We start from the raw sequence: 14,029 nt of genomic DNA on the forward strand, positions 1-14,029 counted from the left end.
GCGACTCTTTCGAGCCGGATTATCGAACCCAAAGGACTTCAAATCAACAAATAATAATTCTTTTATGTCTAAAGTAAATTTACTCAAGTGGCAAATACTTTTAGAAATTCTCTTCACTACTCACTACTAATCAGACACAATCAAAACTTAATTACGATAATCAAACAGTTTCAGAACAAGAGAACTTCACAATCAGGGAAGGTATCCCAGGGTTGTAGCATATTGATTTCGGTATAATATTGATCTATTCTAGTATTCGACGGGTTAACCTCATTATGGATTAGAAAGGTTCATTTTACGATCACGATCTTTCGATCTCTAATCGCCTACCCCCATTGACAACCAAACTACATCACTGAGCGGGGTTAGACATGAACTAATGACGGCGCATTTAGCATTCATCTTGCATAACAACCAAGCGTGGTATATAAGTATAAAAATATCCTATATACAAAACATTTTAGATTTTACGCTAGAATGAACACACTTTTCACATTTTTTGGTCTATCCCTTTATTAATCTTTTAAGTTCAAGAGCGGACAACAAGTTTATTTGAATGTCGATCGAGCATTACAATAGTAAAACAAGAACGCAAGCACAAATTATTAGACAACCTTTCTCATACTAAAAACAAATTGTATTAAACATCAACGGTAGTTACAACCCTAGGGGACTTTAGCTACACATAACACAAAATATCAAGAAATAATGTTTGTCGATCATACAAGAATTTACCGAGATTAAAAAGGAGAAGGAAAACCCTAGAAAGTATTGCAAAATCGCCTAAAATTTGTGCTCCCATCTTTTTAGAACTTGATTCCCCAAAAAAATAGCACACCTATTTATAGTCTAGAAAAAAAATTATGGTCAATTTCTGGTGTCCAGGTGCGCGACGCGGACATGTTCCCTCGCCTAAAGTTTCATCCAGCTGAAACCTCTCTGCGACGCGCTCCTATCGTGCACTCCACTGTTAAGTGGAATTCCTCTTCTGCATACATGTATTAGCTCCGCGACGCGTTGGTACTCCCTCGTAGTGTATTTTCCATCTTCTTGGCCCTTTTTTCTCCGTAACTTCATCTTCTATTTTCTGACCTCTGTCCAAGTGCCCTGTTTTGGCTCATTTCTCTTTGCTTCACACCCTGAAACATCTAATCATATCGGTTAGAAGAAGCGACATCAAAAGACTCTCAAAACTTAATTCTGACACCAAAAATGCTCTCAAACTTAGTTATCTTATGGGATAAATTGGTTTGTAGGCGCATGAATATGCCCAAGATCATGGTGCAACTGTGATACACCTCTCATTGTGAGAGTGGTGCTACACGTGTTAGGCGGTAAAAAAAGTTCAATATTTAATAGAAGAGGTGTGTATAGGTTACCATATTAGTTTAAGCGGTCATTTGGTAGAGTGTATTAGCAAAATAAATGTATGCATTAATTATATATATTAGTAATCGCTTGTTTTGTGCATTTTTTCATGGTATGCATTAGTTATACAGTCTATTGGGTATTGACGAGTGTATCACTAATACCTAGGAATCCATGGTATTAATACTGCAAAGGATATAATGCATGCATTAATATGATTCAATACTCAATTACCCCTCTAAAGTACTTTGACGTCTTTTCCATCATAATTGTGAAGGGCACTTTTGTACATAAATATTTTTGTACAATGCATACTATTTTTAATACATCAAACCAAATAGTGCATAAGAAATAATTTATCCATAATGAATACAAATATAACAAAATAAAAATAGTGGCTTCAAAACTATCTAAAGTTCACCGACCACAAAAGGTTGCCACACGGTAAACCAATTACAAAGGCCTAAGTGGCAATGTCGTTGAGATATGAATGAGGGCAAAAATAGAATAATGCAGCCACATGTAGCTTTGCAACATGGAAATCTTGGTACTACCCATGTGAGGACGATCTTATTTTGTCATCCCACTAATATTATAATAGAAATAACGATTATATAAAATTCAACTCAATTCAATCATCAAAGATACAAATTCAGCAGAATGTGGAATTTCAACTGTATGTTCTATCTCACAAGGCAAAACTAATCTTCACAGTATTCGATAGTGTGAAAAGTAATTTTAAAAAGGTAATCAAGATACATGATCCTGGCAAGCATTTATTTTATTTTTTTTACTGGTCAATTGTAGTAAAATATTATAACAATGACTTAAAAACACGGAATGAACCAACAGAAACCTCTAATCAACAACACATGTGGACTACAAACTTTTCATGCTCTATTTCCCTTGTAAGATACTTATAAGAACTACAATGTCTTAACAAGGACAGTTTTGTTCAAACTAAATATCCTTGATCCATCTGTCATGAAAGGATCTGAAAATACCATTGATTCAGCAAAAACTACACAAAGGACATATACTAGCAATAAAAGTTGCAGGAACACATACTGCCGTCAAAAGAGAGTTCAGGCCAGCGACAATTGTTCTATTAATCCTACTGGTATCCCTAGAAGTTAAACTGATGACAAAATCCACGAATTTGACCAAACAAAATGTTCACTGAGCAAGCAAAGCAGAAGAAAGAATCTGTCATGTCTATGATTTTCTAGTCATGGATATATTCACACCCCTGGGAGATCTTCGAACCTTAGATGACTCTCCATCAGTAGCACCTGTTCCTTTCAATTCCACTAACTTCTTAGGTGTTGTCACATTCTCCAGTTCAGACTTTGGCTTTCCGCTGTCTTTATTCAGTTTCTCAGGGTACCAAATGTCGTCTGGATTAAGAGGTAAAGAAGCAGGATCAAGTTCAAATGATCCCACAGGTACACCCTCTTTTTCAGTTCCAGTCATTCTGAATGATGGGATTTGATGAGAGAACTTATAAAGTTCATTTGGCTTTACCAAAAATGAGCCATCCTTAGTCTGGCTGGTGGGTTCGAAAAGGCTAACAAATCCACTCACCTTATCCAGGTAATTTACTTTTATACCAACATCCTTAACAAAATCAGAAAGTACCTCCACAATCTCATACTTGTACTTACTATGTTTTTCTGGGTCGGAGCTCCAACTGATATCCCAATTTTTAAAGAGAGCCCATGTCTCCCCTTTCCTAGGGTATACAATGAATGCACCTCTCTTACCCTTTGTGAACTGCACTAGATGAGAGAATGTAAGACGATCATTACTGATTTGAGAACTCCCACGTTTAAATTTCCCACAACCAGCAGGCAATTCTGCCTCTACCCACTCCATGTCTCTTCGATCCTCTGGATTAGCCTCAAGCCAGGTGAAACGTAGCTCAAATTCAGGAGACGAAACTCTCCTAATCTGACAATAGAATCTTGGCATTCCATCAGCTGTATCATAACAAGCCCAGATTTGGTCAACAGCAAAGCAACTTTCTTCCCTATGCTTATCAAAATCACTGAACTCTGGATCAGGACAATCATATATCTCTGGAGGATTATCAGAAAGTTCACTATCTGGTTCTGAATCAGAATCAACAACTTGAACTTTTTCCACCTCACTTGATGGAGGTCCAGAAGCCTGTTTGTCAAATTTCCTATTGTTGGTGTTCTCATTTTGCACTTTCGCTTTAGGAGAGGCTACTTCATTTTGAGTAGTGTTTGCCTTGGAATTACCATTAGAATCAGTTGGTTTGGCATTCCTAAAGTCATCACCACTCACGGCTTCTTTCTGCTTTGATGTATCATCTTCAGCTGATTGGTTAGCCCGTACCTTCTTCCGAGGGTTTGCCAAATCATTCTCGTCGTCACTTGCACCTTCATTGTAGGATACATGCTGCCGTAGGCGAGACGATCTCCTAGGTCCGAAACCATCAAAATCAAAATCTTCTCCAACCGGTGGATAGCTACCAGACTCGATGTCCGCAGTTTCAGGCTCAGTGCTGGTTGAAGTATTAATGCTCTCACTTGATTCAACTGTCTGCTTCCTACTCCTTTTCCTATTATTTATATTAACCTTCGGCGCAGCAGCCCCTTCATTTGTATCGCCCATTTCCTTGTCATACTTTTCAGCCTTCCTTTTAGCCTTAAAATCCTCAAATACCGGAGCAGTATTTTCTCTCCGTACCTCTGGTTGTGAACCCATTGTTTTACTGCTAGGACCCTGTTGAGATCCCATTTGGGCAGGTGTAAACCCAGCTCCGGCTGCCATTCTTGAGGTTCCCTTGTTGGAAGCCTCTTTCTGCTGATAAGGTTGGCTCGTATTTGACCTAAGCGGCACATCCTGACTGCCAGGATAATTCCATTTAGGTCCAGGTCCAGGAGGAGCACCTTGAGAACCTAAATCATATGCAATGAAAGGCTTTGAGCATTTTTGGCAGCGTAAAGCTCTGTTCACAAAACTCCTGTAGTACTGGTACCTAATATTGCAAAAAGGACATCCCGTCCAGAATGTTTCAGGCACTGCTGATGAAGTTTGTTGTGGTTTCTGAATATTATTCAGATTACTGAACTGAGTACCAATACCATTTGGAATATTATTTTGTTTAGCCAAAGGATTTCGATTAACCTGTCGCTTTGCTGCTGCACCTTTGGAAAAAAACTTGTACTTACTATCATACAAAGCCCTTTTTGTCGGGTCCGAAAGCACCATATTTGATTCCCCAATCAGCTTGAAAGCTGCTTCTGCACCTGGAAACTTGTTCTTGTCAGGATGAAGCACAAGCGCAAGTCTCCGGTATTGTTTCTTGATGGTCACTTCGTCAGCCGACTGTTCAATTTGGAGGATCCGATACCAATCCTTTTCTGATCCCACTGTATTGCTCTGAGCTGAACAGTGGACATTACAGACAGCAAGTAGCTGCGATATATTCTCTAGCTGAGGGTACAGCCGTTCAGCTTTCTGTGCCACCTTTTGAGCCCCTAAAAAGTCATTACTCTGCATTTTCTTCTCAGCCAGCTCTTTAGCCCTTAGGGCTTCATCCTTGTTGCACTCCATCACAATCCCAATAAAGATATTAATCAGTAAGATGCAGTAGACATTGATACACAAGTCTCCAACATATATTTTTCATGCTCAACGCGGCATTCCTGTCCCAAAAAAAAGGAATATATCTTTAAATTCTTGCGTAAAAGCAAGAAAGATCAAATATTGCTTTTACTAATTACTATTCATGTAGTAACTGTTCTAGAGCCATCATGCACACCAAAAGAAAAGAGAGAGAGGAACTTTACCTTCAGTTACAACTTATGAGCAGCTAAGCAATAAATTGTTGATAACACAACCAAGAAAGAGAAGATGCTTATACAAAGATAGTGAATCCTGCACCCAAAAATAGATGATTGTCATATTGTGCCCAACAAAGAAAAAAAAAAGAAAAAAATATAGTTAAGAATTATTTCAATTGATTCCATGAAGTCATAGGCACACAATGACGGATTCCCGAAATAGAGGAACTCTTAAAAGTTACAATAAAGATCAATCACGACAAAACAAGTGGAAATGAAGCACACTGGAAATCATACAAGAACAATCTAACTTCCAATAAATGGTAAAGTCAATACACAAGTATCATGCATAGACCCATGATATCAAACATCGGAGACTTGAAACATCAAAGAAAGAGAGTTCGAGGAGCACGGAGCTATGACTGAGCATCAAACTACAATCCGACTCCTTTGTCATCTATTTCTCTGGGTAGCGGCTAGCGGTCTAAAACTTACTTTCACCTTTATAATCAAATGTGTCTAATATTTCTTGTAGACCAAAGAGATTTGATTTTCTTAAATGTTACATACATACTGCCAAATGATACATTAGTTTTGCTTGATTAACAAACTTTTCCCAATGAAAAGGGCTTGTAAGCATCATAAAAAACTAGAACTATTATCACTAAAATCACCAAAACTGTAAAATTAGCATAAACTATATTTAGCTATCGCACAAGTTCTTAAGCTGATATCATACATGAAAAAGTTAACTTTGAAACATATAAAAAAAAAAACATTTCACCGAACCGTGAACAAAGTTAAGCATGAGCACAAGTATAGGATAGTGAGATAACATTTATAACATGCAGATGAAATCAGAATGTGTACATCAACATACACTAAACCCTAGCATATTGCTGACAAGCAGATTAAAAAAAAAACTACCATTGATTGATGTAAAAGCTCTACATAATCAAATTTCAAACTCTATAGAAATCAAAAAAGCACAATAAGGTTTAAGAAAAAGATGAAAAACAAAAGTATCCATAAATGAGCATACCTAATAGATTAAGAGAGACCTCCAAAGTTCTGACAATAGAAAGAGATAAATCCTTATACTACTAAAGGACGAATTTGAGAGAGCAAATAGTAATGGGAGGGAAGAGAATAGCGGGAATTAGAGAGAGTGTGAAAATTTCAGGAAGCGGGGAGACACCAAAAATTCTTCTGAAATTTCATTTCCCCCTAAAATCTAACTTTGTTTATCATCCTAGTGCTATTTCACCAAAACATTGGGGGAACAATCTAGAGAGTAGGTTTTTTGCAGGGGTTGAAGGTTAAAATGGGCTGGGCTGGGCCCATATTTAAACTTCACTTTGGCCCATTCATCATTTTGGGCTTTAATATAGTTGAGTATAACCCAAGAGTTTTAGAGATGTTTGGATTGACTTTTTTAAAATGGGATATTAGATAAACTTCATAATGTTAAAAGCTAATTAAATAGGTATCTCTATTTCTTTTAAATCATAAAAATTCCCTAAATTTGGTGAAATTCGAAAACATTTCAAAACGTCCTGATACATCTCAACTCATATGTTTGGTATAAGACTAAGAATACATAACATACATGAAATGATATTATATGAGTTATTTTAATTGCACAAAGTTCATACGTCAAGTGTTAAAGTCAAGGAAATTGTGAAATAAAATTCAGCAAAAGTAATTGTCAAATGCTATTAAAGAATTCTCTGTCATATACGAGTCTAGTTTCGAACGCAGTAAATCATTTGTCGATACAACTTAAGAATTGAGAGATATGCATATTTTCGTGAGGATGCACAAGCAGGCACCTCAAAGTAGGTCCACTCAACTCGAAGTCGGTGGTCTTTATAAAAGACCATAATCTTTGTCTTTTATCCATTATAAATAGCTAAAACTAGAAATGACAAACCCACCTTCAAATACTCCATGGATGTTTAGATTCTAACTCGGATGTTTAACAAAATTTGCTCGACGTCACGAGCTCATCGTTGTGGTATAATTTTCTTGTTGATTTAAACTCCGTTTGTTATTGCTGCTAGGAGTTTGAATCTTAAGCTTATTATTTCAGATATTTTGATTGAGGTAATCTTCTTTTGACAACCCTTCTTCGTAATTCCATGTGCTAGTATCATTATTATAGATTTTTTAACAGGTGGTGGTGATTTAGAAATTGTGGTTGTGGGAAGCCCCTTTGTATTATTTATTTTGGCTATTATTGTTGCGTATTGATACTTTTAAGCTAGTGGAGGTAATGAGTGGTTGGTGTGATTATTATTAGAGTCACGTACGATGGTTGTTGGATTGAATGGTGACGCTTAGTTATAAAAAGGAAAAATAATAAGACAGTCGATTAGAAAAAACTGGAATTCGATCTTGGAAATAGGAGAAAAAAGCTCATCATAACCGTGAAAGTCACTCTAGTTACCTGTGAAGCTTGTCGCTCTTTTGACATGTTGTTGGAATGTCTTCTATGGATTTAGCTACTGATTATTGTTGTTTTTTGCCTCACTTTATAGTTTGGACTTGGCTGGTCATCAGTGTGGCATTAATGTCTTCTTATTTACTTATGGATTGTTCGTACATCTTTGTTGATTTTCATGTTGTTGCATTACTTTGGTTGGTCAAGCACCATAAAGACACCTTTTGGGATTTTGTTGAAAGGTATGTTGAGGTTATTATGTCTCTTCTAGCGTGATCTTAATGAGCTAAGATATTTAAGGTCCGTTAACTGTCAATATGTGACTTGTAGAATTATCCTATTGAGTTGGCTATGACCATTTGATGTAATGTCTATCGACGACATTGTACTCCTTTTTATGATTGTGTTTTGATTAATCATGATTACTTATCATTATTGTGATGTTTTATCATCTATTTAATCACCTATGAGTTTATTTTGTCCTTAGGAGACAGCGACATTGCAGGGTTACTAAGCATACAATTAATTCTTATACCGAGTCTTCGGGCCGAGTAGACCGTGCCTACAGGCTGTGTAGGTTGTACCTGTGGGCAGCATATATGTATTATACCACAGAGCCTCATATTTGCATTAATTCATGGAACAAATACATTCAGACGGTTTAGATCGAATTGACATCACGATCAAGGTAAAGGGCTAATATAGGTATTTAGTGATTACTTGGGGATTGCGTGTTGTTTGTACCTACCAGGCTATAGGTTATTGCTTGTTATGTGCTTACATTTTATTGTTATATGGAGATAGGGTATTATACTTGTCTTTCACCCTGCCTTTTTTCCGTTCAATACTTTTACTTCAATTTCAACTTTAAGTTTACCTTACATGATCGGTACAATATTTTGTATTGATGCCCCTTCCTAGGGAGCTTCATTCATGCTTATAGGTCCTGAGCAACAATTAGACAAACCTGTCAAGTAGCACAATCACCGGTCTACCAGATTGACAGACTCCTTTCTTCCAGGGTTTGCTAGAGTCATAAAGGTTTGCTTGTTTAGCTTTTTAACGATTTTGGGGTAGGCCAGCGCCATGTCCTATCCAAGTGTTATATTCATTGAGGCTTGCAGACTAGGGTGTTAGGTTGTATAGCCATGTTATTGGCCACGTTGGCCTTGCTTTCATGTTGGTTGATGATTGATAGTTGCTTGACATATTGGTAGATACATACCTATTTCACCTATTGTATACAGATCATGGTGACTTTGATGACCACATAGCGTTTATGCTTTCCTAATTACCATGGTGACCTTGACGACCCAAACAAGATTTTGTGCTAGTTTGTTATTGCTTCATATAAATTGTTGGGAGTAGCTATTTTCTTTGTAAAGCTATTGATAGGGGCCTTGCTGACCGAGATCTTATTTTTATGTCGAGATATACTTGATTGTGTGTGGCTGTCATGTGCCATTAGAAAGTGGTTCAACGTGGTCTGCTCAAGACTAAGTTTTGGCATCAGGTGTCAGTTGCGCCTCTCGAGTTTGGGGTGTGACATGTATTTAGTTTCTTTTTCCTTTTTTAAATGACCTATAAGTTAAAAGTCAAAAGTTATAAGTTGGAAACCCCTTGGTTTTTGACATTTTTATGTCGTGTTACCTAAACACTTTCAAAATTACAAAAGTGTTTAAAAACCAAAAGCCACTAAAAATAAGTCAATTAACAGAGTATATCAGTTTAGTATTCACATAGTTTAGTCTCTAATATTGCATGACGCTGCATTTAGCTTATGTCATACAATATTGATCAACTGCATCTTTCTTTCTTTGTCAGTGGATTAGGTTATATGTATTAGTTTCAGAATAAGTTTAGCATCTCAAGTTCATCATGTTCAACTTTATATTTAATAGTGCATATCTCACATACTCAATACAGTTAAAGTAGTGACTACATACCTTCTTTTGCGAGATATGATTTATAATATAATTTCAAACACTCACATTCAGATCACGGTTAGTATGGTTATGTATCATCTAAATAATAGAGTTTAGTAAGTTATTATCTCTCAAGGACAAGGACTACTTTTATTTTTGTTATTTTAGTCATATTTCCATTTGATTATTAAGTTTGTTTTGAACTTGCTTATTATATTCAGTTTTAGATAAGATTTATTAGTTTTATATAGTAATCTTACTGTCATGCCACGATATGGGACATCTTGGGGTCATTTGTGACTCTAAGAATCATATTACCACTAGGGGTAGTCTCGAGTCTTAACAAACTTGCTATTTGAGCAACATGTTTGAATTGTTCATGTAAGGACCCTAAAATTGAATTAGTGATACTAGAGCCTCGTATGTTAGAATATAGTTGTTAATCTAGTATAAATGCTTAAAAATGAGTTTAAAAGTGAGTTTGGTTGTTCTTGAGGTCAAACATCAAGGAACAACCAAGACATTTGAAAACTAAGCGTTTGGTGCTAGTGTGTTCTAGTGTAGTATGGCTGAAGTTAGTGTGTTGTTTGAGGTCTAAGTCATGTGGAGATGACTCATATTCGTGGAACATCGAGTGAAGTTTAACATTCGGATACGATTCCTGAAGGAACCCCAAAGGGGCCATTGAGGAGGACTTAAGGAGAACCCCATCTTTTTGCCAAAAGTTGCCTGGGCAGCACGATTCACGACCCCAAACCATGGCCCATCAAATCACCAACGACTCGTGAGTCTTGGGCGTGAACCAGGCCTGCAGGTTTTGAGACACAGACCATAACCACGAACCCTATTGACGGGGCGTGGACCAGGCCACAGTCAGTGGTCTGGTGGGCGTGGAAGTGATTTCCAACCTGCAATTTTGCAGGTAGTTCAACCAACTTGGGGGTGAATTGCAAAATTCACCCAAAGTCTTTTTAAGTGCATGGACGTTTGTTTTAAGTATTTTAAGGTATATGAAGAGTATTTAAACATTTATTTGAATTAAGAATTCGTTACTCACTTTTCCCAAAAATCAAACCCTTCCCTTCCTTAAGTTCTCTCAAAAACTATATGGAAGCTCAAGGTCAAGATGTAGCTAGGGTTGTGGATTTCAATGGTTTTCTTCTTCAATTCTCTTGGGATTTCATCTAATAAGGTATGTGAGTTTTTTTTATCTAAGGTTAGCTATCACCTTAGAGCCAATTTCAAAGTGATTTTAAAGATTTCAAAGTCTATGTAAAAGTCCAATTTTCACTCAAATTCATGGGTTCTTTCATGAAACGATTTTAAATGATTAACTATGATATTATTAATGTTTAATTGATTTTTTAAGATGAAAAACTCCATGAACCCATGGTTTTCTCAAATTCCTAAATTTGGCTTTTGAAGTGGGTTTAAAGCTTATGATTGAATAAAGATGGTATTATGTTTAGATTGAATTGTATTGTTGGTTTCTATTGTTATATATACCTATTGATGATAAATTGTTGGAGAATTGGGTAATGGTGATCATGGTTTGGGCGAAGGGTAGGTTGACCTAATTCTTATGATATGTTGGAATTGATTTTGTGTGGTATGGTCCACTTATGGTGGTGATGTTTACTTTATATATGTGTGTGTGTTGTGATCATGGCCTTGTATTGTGAAGAATTGAATTATCAACATTATGTCTTATACTTGAATGAGAAGGGTTAATGTATAATGCTAATGTGAAGTAAATTGTGTGTGGATTACGACTATAATTACAAGATAATGATGTGAATGTTGGTGATTATGTGAAAGGCTAGTATCACATATGTACACACACATGAATGAATGAAGCTCATGAAGTAATAAATGTGAGTCTATTGAAAGGTTCCTCAATAGTACTCTAATGAATGAACGGGGGATTTTGGGACTACTCTGTGAGTAAAGGTTGAGTGTCTCATAATAATCTCAATATTCCTAAGAGATTTCCAATGAACGAATGATAGGTTGGGATGGATACCCTCACGTTTGTAGAGGTGTGGTATTTAGTAGCAATCTCATAACCTATAATGAATGAATGTAATGAAAGTCTGATACTCTGTGGGGATTAATGCTAAGCATTGAGAGGATATGATAGAGATGAGTGCTCTCCTGTGAGTAGAGGTGAGGTACTTTTAGGATAACTAGGAAATGAATTAACAAATTAACTTAAAGAAATGTCTACGAAACCAATTTGATTTTAGGTGAGAGATTCAAGTTATTTCGAAGGGAAGGGGTTATGCATCCTTCGAAATCCACAAATGTAGATGCCTACTGAATTCATTTTTTCAAATTGAAGAGGAGATAACAATAATATACAAGTATAATAAACATGTAATATACACAAGTAACAAAATAAAATAATATAAGAAACGGCCTAAAGCTTGTCTAATGCCATTATATACAAAATAATGAATAAAAAGTATAATTCGAACTTAATTCGAATAGCTTTAATAGGAAGCAACTCCGGGTATTTGTAAAGACACTTATGAAAATTGTTAGTAGTAAATAAATATGAGTAAAAATAAATGAATTAAATAAAACTTAAAAATAAAAATCCATCTTATTTACATGGAAGACCTTGAAAATCGACGGTAATTTCTTCACTGGACATTTTTAACAATAAAAAAATATAAACATAAACTAAATTTTCGTCTTTTAAAATGGGTAGGCCTCCATAACCGATGGAGAGATTTTCTCATTGACCATTTTTAGCATTTACTATTAGATATCAATTTAACAAAGAAACAAAAAACAACAATTAAGATAACAAATAATCTAAATTAATCCTAATTGTGGCTCTAACTCTTTTAACAAAAGTTCTGCAAGTATTTTTTATTAAAGGGAAAAGGGTCTAATATACCCCTCAACTTTGTCATTTAGAACTGATATACCCCTTGTTATGAAAGTGGCTCATATATACCCCTACTTGTAAACAAATGGCTCATATATACCCTTTTCCTCTAACGAAAATAAAAAAAATCTAAATTTTTATTATTTTTTTCTAAAAAATATAATCTCATATGAGTAAATTTAATCCTCGTCAAACATATTTTTTTTGATTTTTTTTGTTCCAATGACTAATTTATAATTATTATTTTGATAATTAAATTTATTTATGTTTCATTAATATTCTTGTAAAACTTATTGTAAAAAATAATTTATGTAAGAAAAAAATTAAAATATACCTTGAACTTTGATAGAAGAATCATATATACCCCTAAATAATTTTTTTAAAAAAATTAGAAGTAATAAATATAAATTTAAAACTAATTTTTTAACTTCCGTTAAATGAAGGGTATATATGAGCCATTTTATAACGGCAGGGGTATATGTGAGCCGTTTGTATAACGGTAAGGGCATATATGAGCCACTTTTATAACGAGGGGTATATCAGCTCTAAATGACAAAGTTGAGGGGTATATCAGACCCTTTTCCCTTTATTAAATTAACAAAAAATTACAGTGAGCGAAGAAAATGGACATTCATCAACAATAATATATTAAAATAATGAAGATCTGAAGCAACATTGATAACCACCAAATGTAGGCAGCAACAAACAAAACTTATATATCCACCATGATAACTAATAATAATAAAAATGATTAAAGACAAATAAAACAATATAGCATGAACATCAAACTTATTAACTAGAAGCTAATCAAAATATTGAAAATAACTAGAAAGAACAAAGGAACGGTTAATAAATAATAAAACATAAACTTCAACAGTTAAAATCATTAAAATCCAAAACAACAAAACAACAACCAAATCAGTGAGGGAGTAAAACAGGGTAAAAAATATAGATATTCAAGATAAGTGTTCTCTAACAAGAATATAACATTCACTATGAGTACTAAGATTAGTCCATTCAACAAAAGTATCAAGAATAATGAGATTAAGTTTATAAAGATGTGTTATTAGAATTACCGAATTTCACCGTAGACGAAGGAGATGGGGATTAGGTCTGGACAACGAGTAGGATAATAGAGGACTTCTTGGGTCTGCTGTTCAGAATAGTGAGGGTGAGAGAAATGGAGTTGGGGTCTTTTGGCGGTGCTGGACTTGTTGAGCTTCGGTGAAATCATCGGAAAATGATAAATAAGACCCTCTTTTGTGAACAAAATATATAAAAAAAAATTATTCCATCACATAATCTAAAATATCCACCATCTCTTTAACCTAACATGTCAATTATTCTAAATATAGGTAATTGAAAATTGTCAATAACATTTTGTTAAAATCGTGGGCCAAAACCACGGTGAATAAAATATGTGCATATGAAACATTATGTGCAAAATATCAAATATGAATATTAACAAATGTAAGAGATGAAAAGAATTTGAAAAAATGTAACGAATGTAACCAATGACATGTAAAAAATGTAATTTATCAAATAATGATTTTATAAAAAGTGAACAAATAATTGAACGTCA

The 14,029-nt window shown here is 35.0% G+C and overlaps 1 protein-coding gene across 2 annotated transcripts; it reads right to left on the reverse strand.

The window, feature by feature from the left end:
• Positions 1-2,209: 2,209 nt before the first annotated feature.
• Positions 2,210-13,765, reverse strand: LOC107028909. Of its 2 annotated transcripts, none has more exons than XM_015230154.2 (3): positions 13,524-13,765; positions 5,190-5,277; positions 2,210-5,045 (listed from the first exon to the last, which is right to left on the reverse strand). In XM_015230154.2, the coding sequence occupies exon 3, from the start codon at positions 4,951-4,953 to the stop codon at positions 2,584-2,586; it is 2,370 nt and encodes a 789-aa protein (XP_015085640.1). In that variant the 5' UTR covers positions 4,954-5,045; positions 5,190-5,277; positions 13,524-13,765; the 3' UTR covers positions 2,210-2,583. The 2 variants fall into 2 exon arrangements, with proteins under 2 accessions (XP_015085640.1, XP_015085639.1); XM_015230153.2 differs by lacking the exon at positions 13,524-13,765 and adding an exon at positions 6,226-6,469.
• Between the last annotated feature and the right edge of the window lie 264 nt (positions 13,766-14,029).

This window comes from Solanum pennellii, chromosome 8, assembly GCF_001406875.1.
Source record: "Solanum pennellii chromosome 8, SPENNV200".
NCBI lineage: Eukaryota > Viridiplantae > Streptophyta > Magnoliopsida > Solanales > Solanaceae > Solanum > Solanum pennellii.

What these genes read in the sequence shown, in the direction of transcription:
- LOC107028909 (XM_015230154.2), bottom strand. Translation starts at nt 4,953, where the DNA reads ATGGAGTGCAACAAGGATGAAGCCCTAAGGGCTAAAGAGCTGGCTGAG.